At 41.2% G+C, this 22,850-nt stretch overlaps 1 protein-coding gene across 1 annotated transcript in view; it reads right to left on the minus strand.

Moving 5' to 3' along the window:
• Positions 1 to 4,088: 4,088 nt before the first annotated feature.
• CCDC6 (coiled-coil domain containing 6) overlaps positions 4,089 to 22,850 on the minus strand; it is a 108,328-nt gene continuing 89,566 nt past the window's right edge. The window contains exons 6-9 of the mRNA XM_001503415.6: positions 18,080 to 18,236; positions 15,150 to 15,250; positions 9,439 to 9,563; positions 4,089 to 8,393 (exon numbers count right to left, since the gene is read on the minus strand). Of these exons, the coding sequence (XP_001503465.1) occupies positions 8,199 to 8,393; positions 9,439 to 9,563; positions 15,150 to 15,250; positions 18,080 to 18,236 (578 nt within the window). The 3' untranslated portion in view covers positions 4,089 to 8,198. The remainder of the gene's footprint in view (positions 8,394 to 9,438; positions 9,564 to 15,149; positions 15,251 to 18,079; positions 18,237 to 22,850) is intronic.

Here is a 22,850-nt window from a genome sequence, read left to right on the forward strand (position 1 = left end):
GATCACACTGCAAAAGCCTGAGTGGTGGGCAGAGTGAGCAGCAGGCTCTCAGAGGGGCAGGTGTTTTCTGCTCTCCCAGCACAGCTCCTGTTCAGCCCCAGCTGATGCTGCAATGGAGGCAGGAGGCCCTGCTGTGACCTTCTTTTTCAAGAGAAATTAGGAATCCGGATTTTTTAAAATAAAAATCTCCATTTTAAATTAAAAAGTATTTCAGATTTTCATAAATTCTAACTATGCGAGGTGATGGATGTGTTAACTAACTTTAGCGTGGTAATCATCTCACTATATACATATATCAAATCATTAAGTTGCACACCTTAAACTTACAAATGTTATACATCAATTATTTCTCAATAAAGCCAGGAGAAAAAGAAAAAAGGAAAAAATAAAACATTATATTTTTCCACCCTTGGGAAAAAAAAAATTTTTCATGAATACTTCAGGTGAAACCAAATGATGGTGATTTAGCCCCCAGGTCACTTGTAGCAGCCCTGATGCAATGCATCCCACCCCTCTGGCCCACCTGATTTCACTATGAACACTCACACACCTTGCCAGCATCCCTCATCAAACATGGGGTGGCCACTCTTGGCTTTGCTGCCTCAGGTCTTCGAGGAAGCCTCACACACAGCCCAGAAGATCTGAATGTGGGAGTCCTTCTCCCCAGGGGCACCTTCAACCAACAGGTGAATGGAGCTGGTGAATCCAAGTCCTCGCATTCCTGTCCTCTGCTGGGACAATTCTGAGGCACGTTCTAGATTATTCCTTGGGGAGACCCCATGGGATTGAGCTTCAATTGCCCTCAATGCTAACAGGCTCATCAACACACCCTTCCCTGGTCTCACTTTCTCCACGTCCTCCTTCTACTCCTGGAGTCACCTCCCAAGTAAACTTCCTGTACCCAAGTCCTTGTCTGTTTGCCTTCAGGGAACCCAGTCACCTCCTGGATCGATGCTCTTACTTACCTCCAGGTTTTCTCCTGTGCTGTTCCCTCTGTTCCAAACACTCTTCACCTAATTCTCACCTGTTCTTCAAGAATCTGCTTAAAGGGCAGTTCCTCTGGAAGTCTTCTCTGCCCGTTCCTCTCTTCTAACGCTGTGGGGTCCCCTGTGCAGCTTTCCCCCATCACAACACGTAACCACCCTTGTAAACTGTCAGCACCCAAAGAGAACGAACTGCCGTATTCTTGCCCCGACAGCATTCTCAGTACCGTACACAGTGGCTGGCATAATTTGTATTTTAAAAATATTTGTAGGGGCCAGCCTGTGGCCGAGTGGTTAAGTTTTCACGCTCTGCCCAGGGTTTCACCGGTTGGGATCCTGGGCGCAGACATGGCACCGCTCATCAGACCATGCTGACGCGGCATCCCACATAGCACAACCAGAGGGATCCACAATTAGAATATACAGCTATGTATGGGGGGCTTTGGGGAGAAGGAAAAAAATATATAAATATTTGTAGAATCAATGAAATGATATTAGAAATAGTTAAGTTACAATACAAAGAACTTATACTCCCTGAAGTTTTTACATTATGTTCATTGGATCCTAATGACCCTAGTCTCATTCCTATTTTATAGGTGAGGAAATAAAAGCTCAGAAAACTGGCCTTAGACCAGAGTCTAACTCACACGACTTCCTACTGTACCTGGCTGCCTTAAACCTGAGGCTTCATGCCCAACAATAAAGAGACTAATAGGAGTAGTCCCTCAGTTCCCAGGGTTAATAATTTCCCAACAGTGGTTCAGCAGAACCCAGGCAAAGCTGTCCCCAGGGGGGCAGGGGAGGGCGAGAAGTACCTCAGCTAGGTTTAACTCGAATCTCAGGAGCTGGCTTTTAAAGGCACAATTAAAGAGCACAGATATAAATCCACAAAAGACTTAAAGCCAGCTTTTTGTTGTTTTAAATTTCAGAAATGGTATTATTTACCTCTGGAAGTTCAATTTGGGTCATAGTTGCCATTTTTCTCACGCTTCCTTCTGACTTCTTGAACACACAGAGAATGTTTATAACAGCTGTTTTCACATCCTCATCTATTACTTCTATCATCTATTTCATTTCTGAGTCTGGCTTTTCCTTTTTTAAGATGAATTACTAAGATCTCTTTTTGGGATAATTTAGTAACCTTGAAAGTTGCACTAAATCATTAGTAGGGTACAGAAAATAAGATCTTTAGGCAAGATCTAAATATACTTAGTTCAATAGCATTCAGTGTATTATGAAATTAGGCATGGTATGCCAGACAGAACAGAAAACCTGAAGGGACAGGAACTCAATCTCTTGTGTCCACATAAACATCACACACAAACTATAATTTACCACGCACTGACTTCTTCCTCTCCTTCAGAGGATGTCAAAAAGTTTGGGCTTGGATTAGACATTAGTGATTGAATACTACTGCATTTTCACAAGTATGTTTTAAATTTAAACAGCCTATACATTAAAACAAGGACCCAGACTTACACGTAGAATTTTACCTAAACACAAAAAATTTTCTAAACCAACTGTTTCAATTTTAGAAGCACCATGGGGACACACAGAGCCTCTAAAAGGTATTAAAAGAAAAAAAAAGAAACGCATATGCAGCTTAAACTTTACTTCTTGTTAAAGTACTTTGTTTAAACTGTTTTCTTTCAACTCTACCTGAAATAAAAATGGCTATCCCCATTACACAGATTAGAAAATGGAAGCTGACAGATGAAGCCAAGACTTGAACTCAGAGGGCCTGGGTAATTTCTTAGTCAAGATTTTCACCAAGTTACAACTGAAACCTACCTGCCATGAGGAGAGAAGCATTTTCCAATTTGGTCCTTTCACCAAATGATTAATCAAATCAAAAACTCTTCAACTAATAGTTAACATGGAATCTTGCTTAAGTCAGACGAGTCTAGACTCATTCCAGGTTTATTTAGCCCTTTTATAGAGAAAAGGGTCCAGATTGAGTTTGCACTCTTAAGATAGTGTCACAACTGGGTTCTCGAAGACTACTCCTAAGACAGGATCCTGTAAGTACTGTGCTCTTTCCTCTCAGAATGTGGACTCTTAATTGCTAGGGTCTTACTATAACGCAAGCGACGAAGCATATACCTCCCAAAAAAGTAAAAAACATCACTCCAAACATTCATTCTAACTTTCTTCCTAAATAAATGGATGTGGAAGGCACTAGTCTGTGTCCTACTGTGTGTGTGAAGGACTGTCCTAGAGGCTTTCATCTCAACTTTCTCACTTTAGCAAGGCATATAATATTGCTATTTTACAGGTAAGGAACTTGGGTTGCAGAGAGATTAAGTAACTGGCCCAGTGAAAAAACTGGTACTCGAACCTAGAACTGATTCTAAAGCCTTGCTTCCTACAAGGTAGGAAGAGAAAACCATACAGATGAATTTAAAAATTGAAGAGTAAGCTCACTAATACAACAAATGTAATATCCAGGGGGGCTGGCCCGGTGAAGCAGTGGGTAAGTTTGCACCTTCTGCTTTGGTGGCTGGGGGTTCGCCAGTTTGGGTCCCGGGTGCGGACCTACATACCTCTTGTCAAGCCATGCTGTGGCAGGCGTCCGACATATAACATAGAGGAAGAGGGGCGTGGATGTTGGCTCAGAGGCAGTCTTCCTCAGCAAAAAGAGAAGGATTGGGGGTAGATGTTAGCTCAGGGCTAATCTTCCTCAAAAATAAAAATAAAAAATGTTTTGAAATGTAATATCCAAAACCTGAATATATATATAGATGTGTGTCTATACATATTTGCTTTTATGTAACATTTTGGGAATGAGTGTGGCTTTCCTTTCCTTCTGATAATCTCCTAGGTTTATGATTTTAAATTGAAATACAATACAGATATGAAACAGTGCACAAATCATAAGCATACAGCTCAATGAATTTTCAAAAACTGAATACATCCAGATAACCAGCATTCTAAGAAACAGAACAGTACCAGCTCCTTTTGTGTCCTTTTCTTAAGTTTTTCTTCTAAGGCAGTCTTTAGTAATCAGAGTCTAAGTCAGATGTCTATCAGAAGCAACAGGGAAACAACATTCATTGTCCAACTCAAAGACCAGAAAGAAAGAGATGGGGTTTAAGACTCAAGAGGTACATTTTAAAAAATTATCTTTATTTAGGTTTCTGATTCAGCACATGTATCAAAGACTAATCAACATAAAGAAGTAAATAAGACATTAACTGGAAGTCTTACATCTCTCTAAACTCTGACCAAGAATGTCAAGATTGCCACTATTACCAGAACTCCAACCTAGTCAAGTTGTAGACAAGCTACCATGAACAACATACAGTGTGCACGGATATGCAGAGGCAAAAGACATGCTCGCCCTTGGCTCTCCTCTCTTCCTTGTTGATGTCTTTCTGTTTGACAGTCCACTTTTGCTTTCCATGCTAAGTTCCAAATAAAGTCCAAAGAAGGCTCAAGGTCAACCTGATCATAGACTCTTCCGGAGGAATGCATTCTTAGACTGTTATGCCTGCAACTTTGTTTTTGCCAGGATGAAGTTTAGATCGAGATGTACAATACAATCTAGATGACGGTGCAGACTAAGTCAAGAACTAAAGTTGAGTAGTAACCCGAGTTAAGGCATGAATGCACACACACACAAATGCACACACACAGCACCCACGCTATCATGAACATAGGATTCCTTCCATTGCCTAACAAAAGGCAACCAGGGCTTGGCAGTTACCACAACCCCGGAGCATTCTGGAAAATGCTCCCTATAATCTAACACTAACAGCTGTGTGTGTATGTTTTATCAAAAAAAAATTAAAGAGGAAAAAAGAAAAAAAAACAAAACAAAAACCTAAAAACCCCTTAATCTCTTACAATGGCTCTTGAGCATGGAACTCATGTAGCAGCGTCAATGGCTGGCTCTTTAATAATTTGGAAATAAAAGGTTGTTTTACTATGTATTTCTTTGGTAGTCATCACTACAGAGTTTTCAGTGTTGGTTACCTATAAGACAAGTACTAGACAGAAGATCAAGTTACATGGAAATATTTCTTCTGTGCTGATAAGATAAAAATATTGAGCTCTCAAAGCACAAGTTAGTATGCTTTTTCTTGCCTTATTGGGCATCCTCTACAAGCAAGGCTTTGTGCAGGAAAAGTTCATGTCTATCTAACATAAGGTGGTACATATTCTATTTTCCTACAATTGAACGGTTAACAAAAATTCACATTATTAATTATTTCTGGTCAAATCAGTTAGAAGCCAATTATAACCAACAGCAGCATTTGGTGTCAAAGCCACTTTCTGGTCACACATTCATTCCATGGTTGTGGTCAGTATCTCAGGAGTTCAGAATGGAAAACTCCTTTCAACCCACAATGAGTGAAATAAATTCAATCTTAAATACTTCCATCATCTGCCAAATCTCTACAATTCTGTCTAGAATGCCAGCATGCTTGATGAGAGAAAGCAGTTCAGAGCCCAGAGAGGTGTCAGGTATTAGGTGAGTTAATTTGGTTCTGTACAAAAGGCATGGTCATCTGGCAATGGAGTACTTATCCTATTAGCAGCACAGTGGTACCCAAGGGTCTCTGTCAGCAAGACAGGAAAATGAAGCTACTGAAGGTACTGTTGCTCCCGCCTGCCTTCGGGATGGCTACTGACTTTACAAAGGCCTTCTGGGAGTCAGTCCAGGGTAGTTACCCTGGGCGAGTGGGCAACAGGAACAGCAGTAACCGCATTCAGTCCCCATGAGACGTGCCAGAGGTAAGTCAGCTTCCCCTAGGTGAGGGGGCTTTTGCCTCTATGGGCTCAGGGTCTGAATCTTACGGGTCCCTGGTGGCCGAAGAATTGCCCTAGCAGGTACAGCCCAAGTGGGACGGGGTTATAAAACACTTGAAAAGGACATGAAACAGCATAACTTCAAAATAGTAGTGTTTGGTCTATCGATTCTGAATGTCCGCAGGGAGCAAGTAGATCTATGTTGAAAAAGTGCTGTTTGGAGGAGCTGGGTTTTATTTTGAAATGAAATGACGAGTCTAGGGGAATGAGCACTACATTCTGCAGAAGTCTGGATGTCAAGAACCTGTCTCTAAAAGGCTTTTACCAGGGACTGTTTGCTCACTGCAAGTGCTTTTGGATTCACCAAATGGTGATGTTTCAACTTTTGTGCTTTCAGGAGGTAACTAAATTGACAGGAAGCGGAGGGAAGATCATTACATTACAGACTTCCTTGTTTGAATGCAAGACACTGTCCAACAGCACTGAAATCTATAATCTCGTAAGAGAGTCTTGTAAACATATACCATATTTCTCCTATTAGAAAAACCAAGAACTGTACCATGAAGGCAGAATGCGTTTGCCTACTCTCAGCATTACTTGGAAGGGCAATGGACCAGGAGGGACAGTGAGCTGTGGGTGAAATCCCCGGGTTTGATACGACCCCATCTGGTCGAATTGAAAACCTAAAGCCTCAATAATTACGTGCCAAACTTCTTCCTCATAGTTGAGAACTGTACTATGATTATGTATATTATACACACATTATAAATAAGATTTATATAGACATGATTTCTTCCAAACAATGGAGGAGTGACGTTCTCAGTTTGGGGCTGGAAGCAGGAAGAGGTGAAAAACCCTATTGTTGCTTTTACTCTCAAGTTCTTAAAATGCTAGTCAAACACTATTATCCAACAAGACTTTTTTTCATTCTGTAACTCTTAAATATGCATTCGAAGGCAAAAATGGAGGTTTCTAGACTGTACAATATTAAATATCTACAATGTCGTGGTTCCTTATTTTTAGGAGTGTGTTCAATAAAGAGCTAGCTAGTAGAGATGGTTGTCACAAAACATGGTCTCTTAAAAATTACCGATAAATTAATTTTCAGTTCTCTGATTATATCCAACAGATACACATTCTCATCATAAAATATACATTCTCTAGGAAGTTATTTTCGTCCACAGCATATATAAATATGCAAACACAGGTGGTAAAAATCACTTTACTACCAAAGTACAAAGCAGGAACTGCTAAAAAGCAAAAATAAAGGTGTTGCAAGTATTAAGAAAAGAGTGACTCACAGTGTTCCACTTCAAAGTGAAACCAAACGATTTATTTGTGCTAAATGAATGGAAATAACGTATTCAGAATATACTTCTTTGTACACTGCAATTGCTTATACTGGGCGAAATAAGCAGTCATCAACCTAATGTGCTACTTTCCTCTACGCCTCTTTTCTTTTCTGCCAAGCAATAAAGTATTTTGTGGTCATTATGCCAAGATATTCCTATAATGCTCATTTCAAATAGTATTTGCTAATAGTATTTTGCACCTTTAAAATATTTGTTCGAACTCTATTCGAGGGGAACACAAATAAAGAATGCAAAGGGAAAATAGCTGTTTTTGTTACAATCACATTGCCTTCTGCAGCAGAAATCAAATAGCACGTTCTAATCAGCCATCGCAACCACTGGTGGGTAGGACAACATTTATCGACTCATGTTAGAAAGGGTCAGTTTGGGAAGATTAACATTAAGGATAAAGAAAGAATCACACTTCAATATACAATAATTATCCATCCTACGTATGCGGAATAGAGACAGCCATATGATCCGTTACTTTAGGCTGTTTTACAAGAGACACGGATGTTGATATATACTGAAAATAACCTATAAAAAGTGTATCTGTAGAAAGCTCTATTAAACAGTATACTGTGTTGGGCACTGATCCATCTAACTTTCCATTCTACACTGAAAGCTAGATTTTCAAAGGTCTGAATTGTAGTGCTAAATTATTGGTATGTTTGGTAAACACCATTATAATGGGGGGAGGGGCAATAACAGCTCAGTAATTTTCTGCAAATTCATGGAAAAAAATATAAAAAAGATATCCCTTTTTATTTTACAAACCTAAAAGCCAGGAAAATGAAGCTCTGGGGCCAAGCAAAAATTGCACACTGCTGCTGAATTACCAAATATTGAATAGCGAATGTTCCAGCCAGGGAATGGACGTACGTGTAGATTCAAGTAAAACACTGATGGAAAAAGTCGTCTGTTTAGTGTTGTTGACCCACAACACTGGCTGCGTTTCCGACAAACATTTACAGCACAATTAATAGTGAAGCTTAGATAACCTCAGTGCAAATAAGTCAGATCCAAATATGCCAGGGAAGGAAGCCTTTGGCATTGAGTAGACGGCTCCACTGTACGAGTCCCAACGTGAGATTCAGACTAAGCACATGCATTAAGGCTGGGAGGAGGGGTGCACCGAATGTTGCGAGGGGGCGGGCTGCGAAGTGGCTGCTGAGGGGACCGCAGGCTGCATGGGTGGCGGAGGCGGAGGCGGAGGCGGCTGGACTGGGGTCTGTGTGTTGGGAGATGGAGGCGGCGTGGGCCGCTTGAATTTGTCAGGACTGTTGCTTCTCCGTGGTGAAGGCCTCTGGAGAGAGGACAGAAACAGCAGGTCAGTCTAGGTACAGATAGCGCCTTTCTAACACAGCCCTGACCTAGAGCTGAGGCTAGTGGGAAGCTGACCAACAAAGACAAGAAGCAAGTGATTTCCTTGTCCATTCCTACAAGATTCTGAACTAGTCATGAAAGCTTAGACAAGGTAGAGTTTACACCCGCACCGACGCAAAAGCCAGGCAACATTACTGTGAAACTTGCATTGACCAAACTGCTGGACTTGGGCCCTTCAATGAGACAGCACTAAAATTTAAAAACAGCTGTCACATCCTCCCCTGAAATCTTTTCCATCCATTGTATGTTCCCCTGTTCCTTCTATCACTCAAACAAGTTTTCAATATTCTGAAAGCTACAGCTCACCTGAAAACACTCCTGCTTTTACACTAAGCCCATTAAACCAGCAAAACAGCTTCAGAAACATCTTACATCTTCTCTTTTAAAGATTCCCTTATTGGGAATACCCTCAATTCTCACCTATTCTCAAACCTCTTTTAGCTACATTTCCAATCGCTCTATTAGCCAACTAAATAACCAGCTCTAAAGAAAAACCTCCCACTGAGTGGAGTTTGAACCAGATGCACTTAAGCTTCCTTCTAATTCCAGGAGAGAAAGTCCTGAGTAGAACTAGCAACAAGGCTAATTTCAGGAAGAATATCAAGGGCCAGTGAACTGTGAAGGTGCAGACAATAAATACTTTAGACATTATGGCAACCAACAATAATTTGTTATGGCAAAGAGCTGGCCAGAGTTCAAGAGAGGCATTGGCCAGGGTTCAAATTACATTTCACAAAGGGCAATTTTTCTCAGAAACTGAAGTTGAAGTTTCACCTCCTGGGAAGGATTTTAGTTTCAACAGCAGAATTCAATAGCAAACTCTTGGGAAGTCTGTAGTTTTAAGGTGAACTGATGGAGGGAGGGAAGACAGGTTAATGTCTAAGGGCATCAATCTTAGTCTCCCAAGGACCAGTTGCTGCCATCATCAGGAGTCAAGTGCTGCTTCCCGCACCATGGATACTTACTGTGATACCATGGGATGCTCCCATATGCTGCACATGAAGACCTGGGGAATTGTAATAAGACATTCCGGCTCTAGTCAGTGAAGTTGGTGGTGTGAAACCAACTGTGTGACTTGCATACGATAGACCTGAAATAGAACAGCAACTTGTAAGTATTATTCCAAATTCATTTATCTGGTGTCTTCAACCATCTAGGCGGCTTTAAAATGCAGAAGTTCTCAGTTACCCACAAAAATGAAAACAGATGAGAAGAGTAGCGGGCTCACCAAATGACCTGCTGGATAACACGGGATAAAAATGTCAAGCCCTGGAACAGAAAAGAGAGCCCAGAAATACATCCACGCATAAATGGTCAAATGATCTTCAACAAAGGTGCCAAGAATACACAATCAGGAAAGGATAGTCTCTTCAACAAACAGTGTTGGGACAACTGGATATCCACATGTAAAAGAATGAAACTGGACCTCTTTCTCACACCATACGCAAAAATCAACTTGAAATGGATCAAAGACTTGCACATGAGACCTGAAACCGTAAAAGAAATTGTTGAAGAAAACACAGGGGAAAAGCTTCACAATACTGGTCTTGCCATGATTTCTCAGATATGACACCAAAAGCACAGCCACAAAAGCAAAAATAGACAAGAGGGATGATGATATCAAACTAAAAAGCTTCTGCTCAACAAAGGAAACAATCAACAGAAAAGTAACCTATGGAATGGGAAAAATTATTTACAAACTGTATATCAGATAAGGGATTAGCATCCAAAATATATAAGGAACTCCTACAACTTGATAGCAAATAAACAAATAACCAGATTAAAAAATGGGCAAAGGACTTGAAAAGACATTTCTCCAAAGAAGACATACAAATGGCCAATAGGTACATGTAAAGATACTCAATATCACTAATCATCAGGGAAACGCAATTCAAAACCATGATGAGATATCACCTTGCACCTGTTAGGACAGCTATTATTAAGGAAAAAAAAAGATAAGCATTGGCAAGGATGTGGAGAAATTGGAACCTTTGTGCACTGTTGGTAGGAATGTAAATTGGTACAGCCACTATGGAAAACAGTATGGATGTTCCTCAAAAAATTAAAAATAGAACTACCATGCGATCCATCAATCCCACTGCTGAGTATTTATCCAAAAGAATTGAAAGCAGGATCTTGAAAATTTGCACTCCCATATTCACTGCAACATTATTCACAATAGCCAACATGTAGAAACAACCTAAATGTCCATCACAAGAGGAGCAGATAAAGAAAAGATGGTATATACATCCAATGGAATATTCTTTAGCCTTTAAAAAGACGGAAATTCTTTTTAAAGAGAACATGGATGAACCTGGAGGACATTATCCTAACTAATATAAACCAGTCACAGAATGACAAATACTGCATGATACCATTTATATGAATGTCTAAGTCAAGCTCATAGAAGCAGAGAGTAGAATGGTGGCTGCCAGGAGTTGGGGGTAGGAAGAAATGGGGAATTGTTGTTCAATAGGCATAAAGGATCAACTATACAAGAAGAATAAGTTTTAGAGCTCTGCTATACAACATTGTGCCTACAGTTAACAACACTGTACTGAACAGTGAAAAATTTGTTAAGAGGGTAGATCTCCTATTAAGCGTTCTTATCCCAATTTAAAAAACAAAGTCAAGCCCTGCCAGGAGTCCAACTGAGATGTAGGAAAGCAGCAGGAAGACATGAGAAGAAATGAGAATAAATGAAAAAAACAGAGCAAAGGGATAAAAATCAGATCCAAGAAAAGAAGTGTCAAAAGATACACCAACAATCACGAGACAAAACTACTGTGTGTGTGTGTGTAGGAGCCATAAAGACAAACAAAAACCACAAGGGAAAACTCTGCAACTTCAGGATATTCAATGAAGAAAATAAAATCCCTATGTATGCCGATGTTCCCCAAAAGAAACTGATAGTTAAGAAACAAGCCCCAGCCCACTAAAAAGTTCTAAGACCCTAGGATCACCTCCAAAGAATTTTAAAAGTATACATGCCTAGCCTCTCCCGACTATTAGACAGGTCTGGGTTGGGGTCCAAACAGCCATATTTTTCAAACATTCCAAAAGCGGACATCACCCACGCGTAGCCTAAGCAGCCTTGGTCTCTGCCAGTTCAGTGCTGATGGTCCAGCGGTCTGGGGCATTGCTTATTTATCACTGCGTAAATGTGGCTATCTTACCATCTTTGAGTTCCTGGGTTCTACCAGGGTATCTAGCACGCACTAAATTCCACTTGAATGAACGGAGTGAAAATGGAAACAAACGAGCAACTTGGAGAGTTTGGATAGAACTCTCTCTTGTCAATCACTTTGTATCTAAGATCAGCTGTTAGGGCTGCTTTTCGATTTGACATATTTCCATTTCCAATTGTGGATTTTTGGTGCACATTTACAAAATGGAGGTCTTAGCTTTGAGAGCTAAGCGGTTATTTACTTGATGTTTATCTCACAAGGACTTCGTTCACCTGGGGAAGCAAGAAAGGGTTTTCTTTAAACAGCTTTGGGGAATACAACCCTAATCCTATTTCTTATGAAAGCGATGAAACTTAACAGAAAGGCTATGAAAGTGGATCCTTATCCCCAGATAGAGAACCTCAGGGAGTTCAATTCATAATAAAGATAAATAAATAATAAGATCTAGCCTACTTTCTAATATTACAAGGTTAATTATTAGTATGTTAAACTGCTGATCAAGAATCTTCAGGCTCCTTACTGCCTACCTAATAGAAAAAAAAAAATCCCTTCCCTGGCTATTATAAAGGCCTTCTGCATTTGGCTCCAAACTGCCTGCTGATGTTCCAAGTCAGTGGTTCTCAACACTCAGTGTTAAAGCCCTCACCCAACCCCAAATCAAATGAATCAGAATCTATGGGGAGCAGGGCCCCAGGGCAGCCAGTGGTAAGAACCACAGTGACCTTATCACTCTTGACTCTGACCTCCAAGTCCTAGTTCATGCCGTGCCCTTTGCCTGGGATGCCGTCTCTTTACCACAGGGCTTGCTTCTTCCTTCCCCCACCCGCGTGTCAGTCAGGACCTCACTCAGCCTTTGAGGCGGCAAACAGCCCAGACTCTAGAGCCGACTGCCATCTTATCTCGGACTCAGTTCTGCCACTTGGCACTGAGTGACAGTGGACTTTAGATCCCAAGTGTAAACGGGATTACCATAGCGACGTCACAAGACTGTTGTGAGAATGAAATGAGTTCATATCACAAAGTGCTCCGAGAGTGCCTGGCACAAGTAAGGGCTCAGAAAGTTTCAGTTCATTAACTCCTCCTTCAAGGCCCATCTCAAAACTCTCTAGGCTGCCAGCTCTCCTTTGAATCTCAATTTAACCCATTTTTTAAATAGTTCTTTAAATTATAATAATTTAAAAATTACAACTTTTTATTTTGAAATAGTTTATGATTCACAAGAAGTTACAAAAATACTATAGTGTTTCCATGTATGTACCCTTCACGCAAATTCCCCCAATGATATCTTAAATAACCATGGCACCTTGTCAAAACGAGGAAGCTGACAGCAGTCCAATACCAGGGCCTGAGGTACAGACTTCATCCGGATTTCATCAGTTTTTCCTGTACTCTTTATGTGTGTATCACTGCATACAGCTCAATGCAATTTTATCACATCTGAAGATTCACGAAACTGTCACCACAATCAGGATACAGAACTGTTCCAGCGCCACAAAGAGACTCCCTCACATTAGTCCCTTGAACAGTCACACTTTCCCTCTAATCTTAACCCCTGGCAATGACTGACCTGCACTCCATCACTCTAATTTTGTCACTTTGAGAACGTTCTAGAAACGAAATCATACAGAATATGACCCATCGAAATCAGCTTTTAAATTCATCATAATGCTCCTGCAATCCATCCAAGGTGTTGCATGTATCACATTAACTCCTTTTTATTGCTGAGTAGTATTCCAGCAGTAGATGAGTGGATGCACTGTGGTTTAACTACTTAACTTTGCAAGGGATTTAACATACAGAAAATTCATTATATTTGGCCCTGTATTAAGAGTTTCTTGATTCTTGTACTTTTTTCCCCACTTCCCCAGGTCCTATTGTTGATAAGCAATTAGAGGCCAGAGACCGTCTGACTAATTGTTGTTTTTCCTTAAGTTGGCCCAAAGCGCACAAAAGCTGCCACGCTTTGTGTTGGACTTTCTTTTGATTTCTCCTCTTAAAAAAAAACAAAAAACAAAAAACAAAAAAACAGTCACAGCAGCGTAGTCCTGGGGTGGATCCTGACCTCACAAACTCAAGTCACTTCTACCTCACACTTACTCTATGGCAACCTGCATTACTGCAGCATTTTTCTTAGTCAACCTGAAGGGCACCCCTCGTTTTTAATTATTATAACAGACAAAATGAGATGTCCCTAACATGAAGCTATTTTACTTTCCAAAACCACAAAGCCTTTATTGCTGCCACCCTTCCAAGCAATCCCTTCACTTCATTGTGCTGTGAAACGCTCCTCCACCCCCTCCCCCACACACTTTTTTCCCAACTCTGTTTCAAATCTGTTTACCAGCGAGCACAAGAACATCAGTCTCATCCCTTCGGTCACAAGACGCAATCCTTGGCCTGCTACCTTTTCTTTCCTCCCTCCACTCCACTTGCCAAGCCCCTGCCCCCGGCTTCCTCCTTATTCCTCGCTGGATCATTTACTTGCCCTCCTGGCCTGGGAGCCCCACGCTGTGCTGCTGCTGAGCCAGAGACCCCAGGGAGAGAGTTTTCGGGGTCAGATGAAGACAAGCATGCCTTTGAGGGAAAGGTTTCTAAGGAGCGAAGCCAGGAGCAGAAGCAAAGCCAGTTCCTTCTTGCCCGGACTGCCTATCGGGGCTGAGTGCCACTCACCAATCACTGGAAGGATGAAGAGGCAGCTGGTGCTCGAAAGAACACAAGTTTTAGAAACAAGACACGCCCTGCCTTGCCACTTCCTGGCCATGTGACCAGTAGCTACTGAACCTCTGAATCACTGCTTCCTCAATTTTAACATGGGAAAATTATTAATTATTATATTTATATACATATCATAACGTAATAATACGTTAATTATTCTGAGGATAAAAATGAGATAATGTACATACAACATAATAAAAGAAGCATAAGAGATGTGCTGTGATGCATCTTAAATAACCAATCTACCCAAGGTTGTTGTCAATCAATTGGCACTTAAAATCATTGGCAAAGACAGTCTCTCTCTCTCTTTTTCTTGGTTGAGGAAGATTTGCCCTGAGCTAACAACTGTGCCAGTCTTCCTATATTTTGTATGTGGGTCACCACCACATCATGGCCGCCAATGAGTGGTGCAGGTCCGTGTCCCAGAACTGAACCTGAGCCGCCAAGTGGAGCATGCTGAACTTAACCACTAGGCCACTGGACCAGCCCCAAAGACAGTCTTTTTAAAAAGGTTTTTCAGAGTTAAATTTCTTTCAGGTTAAAAAACATTTAACGAAAAACACCAGCTGGCACTATAACATTTATGCTTAAAATTTTCAAGCTCAGACAGTCTTCGTAGTGATTTGTTTTTGTGTTTTTGATGTTTCTGAAAAACACATGACTGCCTTCTCTCTGTTTACAAGATTCTTACATGCTAGCAGGGAACACATTTGTGGATGCCTACTAAATGCATCAGAAACGCGTTGCAGAAGTAGCAGAAAGCATGTACTCACCGGGTGATATAGGCCTGCTTGAACTCGGAGAAGGCGTGTAAGGGATCGGGCTAGACACAGTGCGAGGTCTTAATCCTTGTGCAGACATCTCGTTAAAATACCTAAGAGAGACAGGGGAAAGGATCAGAACCGCCTGCACATCAACAGTTCTTTTTTTTTTAATTTTTTAAAATTATTTATTTATTTTTTTGAGGAAGATTAGCCCTGAGCTAACATCTGCTGCCAATCCTCCTCTTTTTGCTGAGGAAGACTGTCAACAATTCTTAAGAGAGCTCCTTTGAGAAAATGTTTGGGGTTCACCCTTTAAGGTCAAACTCCCGAATGTTTAGAGCGTGATGCGGTTGCTAGGAGACACATACAAAATGGACTCTGGAGTTACCCTGCTCCAGTGCTCGGCAAACTCCTCTCCCCAGAGGGTATAGATCAGGGAATATGGGATGTTCTAGCTCAGGATGGAGGCCTAGTGACAGAGCTGTGCCACACAATAGAGAAGACTGAGCTTTCCTCCATCATGCAACAGCTGTGCAGAAATTCACCTCCACTGTCCCAAGAACTACAGACACAGCCACATTTTAATGGCTACATTTCAATTGTTATTTGAAACTCAAACCCAAACAAGCCCTGTGAGATTTATGTCATCACATTAAAGCTTAAAAATAGGTATTGCTGTACACTGGATGTCACTGGTTTACAAGACAAGCCTTGCTTAATAAATAGTCACACGTTGGAAAATCATAAAAGACATGAGCACTGAGCATCTACTGCAGGTCACACTTAGCCACACCATGCTGGGTCCTGACTTCGGAAGTCACATCACACCTGAGAATGCTCAAGTGTGATCATCAGGAACACCAACTCTCACCTTGGGAACAAGCACACAGCGCTGACGAGGAGAAAAATCGCCTTGAAAGACTTCCTAATAAAAGCTGTCCTTCGCAGGCCTTATGGCCAAAGGAAGAACGTCCACACACGCAAACACGTTTGTCCCAGCGAAGCCCTTGGCTCTGACAGCCAGTCAGTTTACACAACACAGCCATTTTGACGCTGGTTTATTCGACTCGAAGGAAACCAGGCTCCCAAATTTGACGTGCATCTCTCATCTAGATACCCCACCACTGATTCTTCCTCCTGTCTTTAGAGCAGCCCACCATGGTGGTACCAGGTGGGACCTCTCCTTGTGTTCCACACATCCAGGTAGGCAGCTAAGACCACCTCTTGGTCTTTAAGGAATAAACACACTTACAGACATCTCAAGTGTCTGACTATTTTCTTTCTTTCAAATGTGACATCATTCCCAGGAGGGAGAAAAGTCTTTATTGGGTGGCTGTACCCTACTGGGATAATCTGACCTACGAAAGGTAAGGCAAACCTCAAGTAACTACGAGTTCTGTTAAAAAATAGAAGAAGTCTAGAAGCCTGAAGTAGTTTTGGTATTGTCACCACGGTCAGAAGAAATTGTCCCTCAGAGCGTGTCTTACCCAAAATCAAGTACAGGGTGCTGTGTGTGTTAATACACCATCTGCTCCACGTCTTAGGTAGTTAATAGAGTAGTTAATAAGTTATTTAGTATTCTAGCTGACGTTTTTAGTCAAACGGTTTTCAGAGGTTAAGGATTTCAAAGAGAGTGGGACACTGTCAGAAAGATATAAGTGAAATTCAGAGTTAAGGATGACAATTTTATAGTACAAACTTTTGAGAAAGCATAATAGTTATTCTTTTCAAATGAGGACACACATATACAGATATTTTAAATAGGATGACCCATTTTCCTATTTTATAAAGTCTTTCAAATTATAAAAAGACCTTCATTATAGAAAATCTCACTTTTCTTGAAACGATAATACCACTTTCCAGAGCAAATCGATCAAAAGCCTTGTTAGCCCACTGGATCTATTCAGCAACAGAAACAAAGTGCTGATCTGCTAATGTTGCCCACATGTTTCTAAAACGCATGTTTTGGCATCAATAGCCAGTACTACTCGTCACAGCCCCTAGGAGACCCCGGTCTCAGACAGTGGCCGCCTGGTCCTCTCGGGGGGGCTCCTGAGGAAGCTCTGTCTCACCTCACACTGAGACTGAACGTGTAAGGCCAGGGCAACCTTGATCCAGAACAGGGAACTTCCCAGCAGAAATGATCTGGTTCAGAGAAGGCTAATTCCCTAACTGCTGGGTTTCTCTACTAATGGAACAATCTTTTCAATTTGGATTTGTTGCATATCTTAACTACCTTACTCCCAAGTATGGGGAAATGGGGGAGAGGAAGGAGGAAGAGGAGGAGGGGGAGGAAAATTTGGATGAGAGAAATACTGAGACCGTTTCCTCTAGTTAACCAAAAGATAACTGTCCTTTTCCAGCCCACTGCTCAACGTGACAACGAGGGGGTTTGGTGTGGAGGCTTGAGCAGATAAATGCCCTGCATTCATTTTGTTTTTTAAAAAGTGGCTGTAGAAAGGCTCACAAGTTACCAAGCATGTTAAGGCCAGGCTTCTGGCTTTCAACACCCTCCAAGTGTCTCCTGCTGATTCTTTCAACCTCTACACGCATTTGTTCCCTTAGGCTGTACTATGGCTTGCTTATTTGTATCTATGAATTAAGATGCTGCCATCCTTTAAACAGACCTAACACAGTATTAGACTAATACAACAACAAATGCAAACTCTGCCTCTTTACACGTAGCCCCCCCTCCATCTCTCTCCCCACCAAATAATTTTGGATAGGCAACTTTTTCACCTTTTTTGTGTTGAAAGAAAACAATCAACTTCTTCATTTATCCCATTCTCAGCATCTACTTTGATGCAGTGGTATTTATCATCACGATAAATAACTGTTTAAGCATCACCTTCCATATCTAACAGAATGTGAAGAGAGGCCTCTTAGAGAACCTGTTGTGGTGGTGGTTGTTGTTCTGAGGCTTGTAAGACTGCACACACCTTTCATCATCCATTTCCAAGCTGGACTCGCTCTCAGAGAGCTGTCGACAGAGGGCTTCTCTTCTCTCCATCTCCCTCTGCAGCTTTCTCTGCAGCCTCAAGTTCTCTTCCCTCATGTGACGTTCCTCCTCCAGATACTGGGCCATTTTCTCTGAATCTGAAAAACCAGAGTTCTCAATTAAACCAAGTTTCATATTCAAATTTTAAAAACAGACTACAGTCCAGCTCCTATATCACAATGGGAACTCTTGCAAGACAGGAATTGTCACTCTTCCATACACGATGAGATCTGAGTTTAAAGTTTACCCCAATTACCAAAGTTTACCAACGATTTGCACTTAAGGAAAAAAAAAAAAGCCATGCTGAGAAGTTAGGCATCTTCACTCCCACTTCCTTCCTTCCAGAGTGCCTTATGAGGAGGAGGAAATGGTGGAGTTGTAGCTAAGTCTGCACTTAGCAGGTACGAGAGCTCTCTCTATATTGCTGGAGCCGAGAGGGGAGGGGGCCCAGCGGAGAAACAGATTCAACCATGGGCTCCTCTCTAGACACCAATTCTGCTGCCCCTCAACTCCAGACACCACATGGCAAGTCACCTACAGGAGCCTGTCACACTTATTAACACACTCACAGTGCACTGTGGTGAAGGCACACTGAGAACCAGTGAACTAGAACACGCTCAGTAAGAGTTATAATTCTTTTCATAGAAATAGAAATTAACACAGTAAACAACTTTAGATGAATATCTCAAATAAGTCTCATTTTTGGTGCGTGGGCATGGGTGGGTGGGTGGGTGCATGCGTGTGTGCGTGTGTGACTGTTTCTCTGACTCATGCACAGCCTTTCTGAGTCAGACAGCAGGTAAAAACCTATATGCATACTAGGCTCTTGGGATAGCATCTTGCTTATGACAAACACCCCTTCCTCAGGAGCCGTCCCTGCCACAGCACGGGTCTCCCAGGCCAGAACTGACTAGCCCACGGCTAGATGCTGGACCCAGGCTGAGCCAGTCAGATTCTCTCTCCCAGGAATCTGAAATGTGGAACTGACATCCTCATGGGGCTCTAGAATCTCCTTCTGCTGAGTTCCCTATCATAACTCCCGCCCTTCTGAGGTTATTCTGTGGCAGACTCGAGCACTATTCCAATAACTGGCAAAACATGACACCCCCTCCTCCTTTTCTGGTTTACCTTAGACAGAATCTGTTGTTACTAAGTAACCAAAACAACCTTAATACAAAACTCAGTGTCTATCCATCTTCTTACTTCCTTCTTTTTCCCTATCTCAGCCAAGGAATTTTCGGAAAAGTAAAATCTCTATCTACTTCTTTTTTCTAAAAAATAGCTACAAATTCAGAGTGGCTAAGATCACATCTAAGAGAGAGTCCCACAGCTTCCTGCTCCATATTATTAGGCCCGCCCAAATTTAAGAAAGAAGGAAAGAGCTGAATGCCACATTGACCATTTCTCTCCCACAAACTGACCCTATTTCAACTCCCAAATTCATCAAATCAGTTTCAGTTTTAAGCAATTCTATGAAGATCTGACATTTCAGCAAATAACGACTTTTGATGATAAGTCCTCAATGATTTCCTAGACAGCATAATCACAGAATATAAAAAAGCTCTTCAATATCCTTATTTTAGAAATTCAAATAAAAATAGCCAAATTATTAAACAATATTACATGCACTAAACACTAAATCCCCTTGGTTGTTTTCCACATAACCAGAAACCCTGCTGTCTAATCCAGATGCAAAAATCTCTTTAATTGAAGGCATGCTGGGAAAATATTTACAAAGACACTTTTAATAGAAATGATTTAAATTATTTCATCTCAAATGTGCAAGCGTGCAGAATTTTTCACTAGCTCTACAGGTTACACTAGATTGGCCCCTTGGAGTACTTACTGTTTCTAGAACTAGAAGGGCGGCTGTCAGAGCAAGTTGCCATTCTTTTCCATAAATAGGAAAGCTTCACAGAATTGAGGACTCATGAGGCTTCAAGAATAATCATTTAAAAAGAAACATCGTCTTTCAAAGAAAATGGCAATCCTTTAGCATTTGGGGAAGCCAAGCAGGGGGATCCTTAAACAATAATCTATAGACACGGGTGATGGCTGGAAGACTTCCTGGCAGTTCAGCAATTAAATTAGCCCAGAAAGCCAGAGGCATAGAGAAGGCACCAGGCCCAGCACCTCTGGTGTTCCAGACCCAGGTACAGACATCCGACACCATGACATTCCTTGGGTGCCCTCTGCTGGCACACTGCCACACTGATTTCAAGAGACTGGATTATTCCCATGAATCATTCTCTTACCTTTTCTCACACAGAGCTCTCTAGGATTTAGGGGCTACAGCTTATGTCACCCCTATCTTCGGCCATCTCGCAATATTTAGTCAAAGACACCATCAACTGAGGGTAACTTCCAGACAGACTCCAAAGAGGTGAGTCCCAAATGATCCAAAGGTGGCCCGTACATTTTGTGCTCCCTTTCAAGTTTATGGTTAGAAAACACTAATGCCTGGACTCCATTCCTACCTAATGAAATCGGAATCCCAGAGGATAAGGGCTATCCATATTAAAAACTCCCCAGGGGGTTCCAATGTTCAACCAGAGTTAAGAACTATTCGAAGAGAGGTTCAAGTCCAGAAACAGTTGGACTGCGAGGGTGAGGATGAGGCATATGGATGAGGAACAGCCTCTAAACCGGACCCAAGCCCACTGTGAACAGCTAAGTGCCAGTTGCTGCTTCTTTAGTTCAGATTTCTCTGTCCTCATAAAATCAAAACGACAATTATGGATGCCTCTGTTGGTATCTGCAAATATCTGTTGGCTCTTCAAAGACCAAATAGTGCAGTAGGAAGGAGCTAGTGAGAATGGAAAATTCTTTCCAAATTTCTTCTAAAAATTTTGTCTGGGGCAGAAGGCAAGTATACATGAGAAAGAAAACTGCAAACTAACAGTACTGGAAAGAGCACAGAAAGATGTAAAAGACACTTGTCTGCCCAACACAGCAAAAACTCAAAAAACATCCTAAAAAAACAATACTTGAGAACTCCTTGATTTGTTTTCATGGAATATATGTAGTGATTCCCAACCTGGGAGACACATCAGAATTAACTATATAAAAAAAAAAACAAAAACAAAAAACAGAAGACCAGGTTCCACCCCTAGAGTAAGCCCAGACACCTGTGTGAGAATAATGGCCTCCCAAAGAGGTTCACATCCTAATCCCTGAAGCCTGTAAATATGGGACCTTAAATGGCAGAAGGGACTTTGCAGATGTGATTAAGTTAAGGGCCCTGAGAAGGGGATTTATCTTGGACTATCTGGCTGGACTCATTGTAATCACAGGATCCTTATAAGGGAGAGACAGGAGAGTCAGAGTAAAAAGGAGATGTGACAATGGAAGCAGGGGTGGCAGTAATGCCAATGCAAAGAAGGGGCCATGAGCCAAAGAATGCAGGCGGCCTCCAGGTGCTAGAAAAAGCCAGGAAACAGATTCTCCCTTAGAGCCTTGTAAAGGTAACCGGCCCTGCGGACACCTTGATTTTAGCCAACTGAGACCTGTTTTGGAATTCAGACCTCCAGGACTATAATATAATAAATTTGTGTTAAAAATAAATAAATAAATTTGCATTGTTTTAAGCTACTAAGTTTGTGGTCATTTGTTACAGCAGCCACAGGAAGCTAACCCACTGTATTTTTTAAAGGTTCCAAGAATGATCTTGATGCACCATCCCAGATGCACCACCGGACTAGAACTTGCAATGAACTTTAGAGAAGAAAACATAAAGATAAGAATCACTGAAATTTTAAACGCACATTCCATTCGACTCAGCAAATCCACCTCCTGGAATTTATCCTGAAGGTGTTTTTGCACAGGTATCAAACGTGTGTACAGAGATGTTCACTGTGGTTGCAGCATCACAAACAAAAAGGGTCCATTAAATAAATTAAATAAATTATGGCATATCCATATAATCGAATACTACACAGTCTTTAATAAAGAGAGTAAGGCAGCTCTACACGTACTGGCAAGGCAAAAAATTAAAACATACACTAAGTGAAAGCATAAAAACGCAAAAGAGTATATATTCATTTTGCCACTACTTGAATAAAAGAAGTTTATACACACAGACACATATACCTGGAGGAATATATAAGAAATATAATCGTGAGACCTGGGAGCCTGGGGGTCAGGAGAGAGAGGGAGACTTATTTTTTCCCTACACATCTTTCACTATATTATCTATTCAAGTAAATTGATCAGAGACCTGAGCAAAGGCACGGTGACCTAATCGACTGTTCAGAAATCTACTCCCTTTGATCTCCAACTCAACATCTTGACCTTTTCCAAAATAATAAGTATAAATTCCAAAAGCATCTAGTCTTCAAGTACCATGAACAAATGTTAGCTGAAGCTAAAATTTAGTAGTAGGGAAGTTAAACACTCTATTCTCTGTCTTCATGCCCCAAAAGTATGTTGAGGTCTCCTGCACAATCCTAGAGATGAACACATGGAGAAGATTTAAAATATTACCTGTGATTCTGGACCCTTCTGAAATTATTTGAATTATTTTCTAGACGTATTCTGAACTATTTGCCCTGCCCTACCATAATATTTTTTAAAAAATTATCTATTCCAGAAGGACAGACTCATGTATTGTCATTGAAATACAATAGGATTTGATTTACACAAACTCAGTGGTAAATACCGGTAAAACCCTGTATTTGGTAAACATATTAATTCTACAGACAGAAGACCAGTGA

This window comes from Equus caballus, chromosome 1 (genome assembly GCF_041296265.1).
Source record: "Equus caballus isolate H_3958 breed thoroughbred chromosome 1, TB-T2T, whole genome shotgun sequence".
NCBI classification, from domain to species: Eukaryota; Metazoa; Chordata; class Mammalia; order Perissodactyla; family Equidae; genus Equus; species Equus caballus.